General features: G+C 44.3%; 1 protein-coding gene across 1 annotated transcript; it reads left to right on the top strand.

The window, feature by feature from the left end:
- The first annotated feature begins 1002 nt into the window (after nucleotides 1–1002).
- Nucleotides 1003–1371, top strand: LOC145390354 (protein GVQW3-like). Its single transcript, XM_080265306.1, has one exon. The coding sequence runs from the start codon at nucleotides 1003–1005 to the stop codon at nucleotides 1369–1371; it is 369 nt and encodes a 122-aa protein (XP_080121432.1).
- Nucleotides 1372–2220: the final 849 nt, after the last annotated feature.

The following is a 2220-nucleotide window of genomic DNA, read 5'->3' as shown; positions in this document are numbered from 1 at the left end:
ACACGTATCTTGTATGCATCATACATCTGACACACATCTTGTATGCATCATACATCTCACACACATCTTGTATGCATCATACATCTCACACATATCTTGTATGCATCATACATCTCACACATATCTTGTATGCATCATACATCTCATCCACACCACCTCAACCTCACACATCTCAACCACACCTCGTCAACCTCATACTGTACATCTTACCCACATCTCCTCAACCTCGTACATCTCATCCACACCTCTTCAGCCTCATATATCTAACGTTCACGCCTCAGCCTCATACATCTCACACACACCACCTCAGTCTCATACATCTCACCCACACCTCAGCCTCATACGTCTAACCCATACCTCCTGAGCAACATACACCTCACCCACACCTATTCGCCCTAAAACACCCTAGTCACACCTATTTAACTTAATACATCTCACCCACACCTCTTCAGCCTCATACATCACATCTACAGCTCACCTCTTCAACCTCATATACATCATCATATTAAATTTCCAGTTCAATCACATCTCTACAAGCTCACATGCCACCCACTACATCCTGCACATCTTTCTCCCCACACTGATTTTGCTCATATTGATCCCTGTTTTAATCATTCTTACTGCCTTCAACCAATTTCATCTTCATCATCACTTACACTGTCATCATCCTTGTATCATTCTCCGATTCACTGTCTTCGGTTTAATCATCGTTTTCTTTCTACTACACTCACACTTGGAAAGCGAGAGCGGGTGTTACGTTTTTGATGGATGTTCTTACCTACGAGCGTTTTGGCAACTAAGTCGCTAAAATCACCTAACCACTTCTAAACGAGCCAATTACTGTTGCAGTGTGGTGCGACATCTATTGGGAGTAAATCGTCCTCAGGTGGCGCGCGTAGTAGCTCACTCAGAGAGCTGACATGAGCCAGAACAGACCCCTCTCCCACGCTCTGCCCGAAAATGGCCTCACCGCAGAGAACCGACTAGAGATTCTACGTTTTCATGAGGACGAAGCTCGGCAAGGATGCAAAGCAGATTCAAGCCGACTTGAACAAAGTTTTAGGTAGAGATTGCCCTTCATATCGCACAGTAGCCAGGTGGGAATCGTCATTTAATGATGGGTTCTCGTCATCTGAAGATGACCCACGATGTGGACGTCCTTCCACGTCACGGACCGAGGAACACATTGCTGCTGTGAGACGAATGATCAACGAAGATCGACACACAACAATTGCTCTTATTAGTGACAAGCTTGGACTCTACATTGGCAGTATCCATACGACCATTCATGAAGATCTAAAGATGAGGAAGGTTTGTTCTCGATGGGTGCCGCATCTCCTGTCAGACGAAGAAAAAAGGAGAAGAGTTTAGTGTGCTTCGGCAATTCTCTCTGAATTTGGTCCTAAAGGTCGAAAACTCATCACAGATGTGGTGACTGGTGACGAGAAGTGGTTTTACTTCTTTCAAGTGCCACACAAGAGGCAAAACATGGTTTGGCTTGGAGATGAAGATGCCCGACCCACCGTTGTCAAGGGAGGATTTCGTTCACGAAAGCAAATGTTCATCGTGTTCTTCTGTTCAACCGTCCCTGTATCCATTGTTATTGTGCCCAAAGGTCAGAATGTGAATGCAACTTACTATCCAGAAACTGTTCTTACGTCAGTCGTGAAAAATCTAGAGAAAACGAAGCCCTCACGCCTGGCATCGGGAAAGGTCCACCTCCACCACGACGAAACCTCCAGTCACACTGCTGTCAAAACTCGCCAGTTTCTGGATGAGAGCAAGCTGCTACTCACTGACCATCCACCTTACAGTCCTGACCTGGCACCGTGTGACTTTTGGCTATTCCCTAAGTTGTCAGAAAAACTTGCTGGGATCCATTTTCGAAGGGAACAGGACCTTGCCAGGAGGATAAATTCAGAACTGAAGAGTATACATGTTTCTGAGTACTCGAAGTGTTTGTTAAGTGGATGACACGGCTCCAGAAGTATATAAACCTTAGAGGAAAGTATGTTGAAGGAGTGTGAACTTCAATAAATGTGTATCTCCATTAATTTTGCTTTTATTACCCTGTTGCCAAAACTTTTTGAACGCCACTCGTAGTTAATTGTATCTTTACAACTCGTACTGTCCCGTGTCTTAAACCATTTTTATCGTACATATCCTTAAATTTAATTGTTTTGGCACACACTATTTCATTCGGTAGTGCATTCCACTGAT

This window comes from Coenobita brevimanus, chromosome 14 (assembly GCF_032717465.1).
Source record: "Coenobita brevimanus isolate Jiangsu-jjx chromosome 14, ASM3271746v2, whole genome shotgun sequence".
In the NCBI taxonomy this organism is placed as follows: domain Eukaryota; kingdom Metazoa; phylum Arthropoda; class Malacostraca; order Decapoda; family Coenobitidae; genus Coenobita; species Coenobita brevimanus.
Note: the sequence above shows the minus strand (reverse complement) of the source record. Positions and strands in the feature narration are given on the sequence as shown.

Excerpts from the sequence above, each read along its gene's own strand:
- LOC145390354 (XM_080265306.1), top strand. The coding sequence starts at position 1,003 with ATGAGGACGAAGCTCGGCAAGGATGCAAAGCAGATTCAAGCCGACTTG.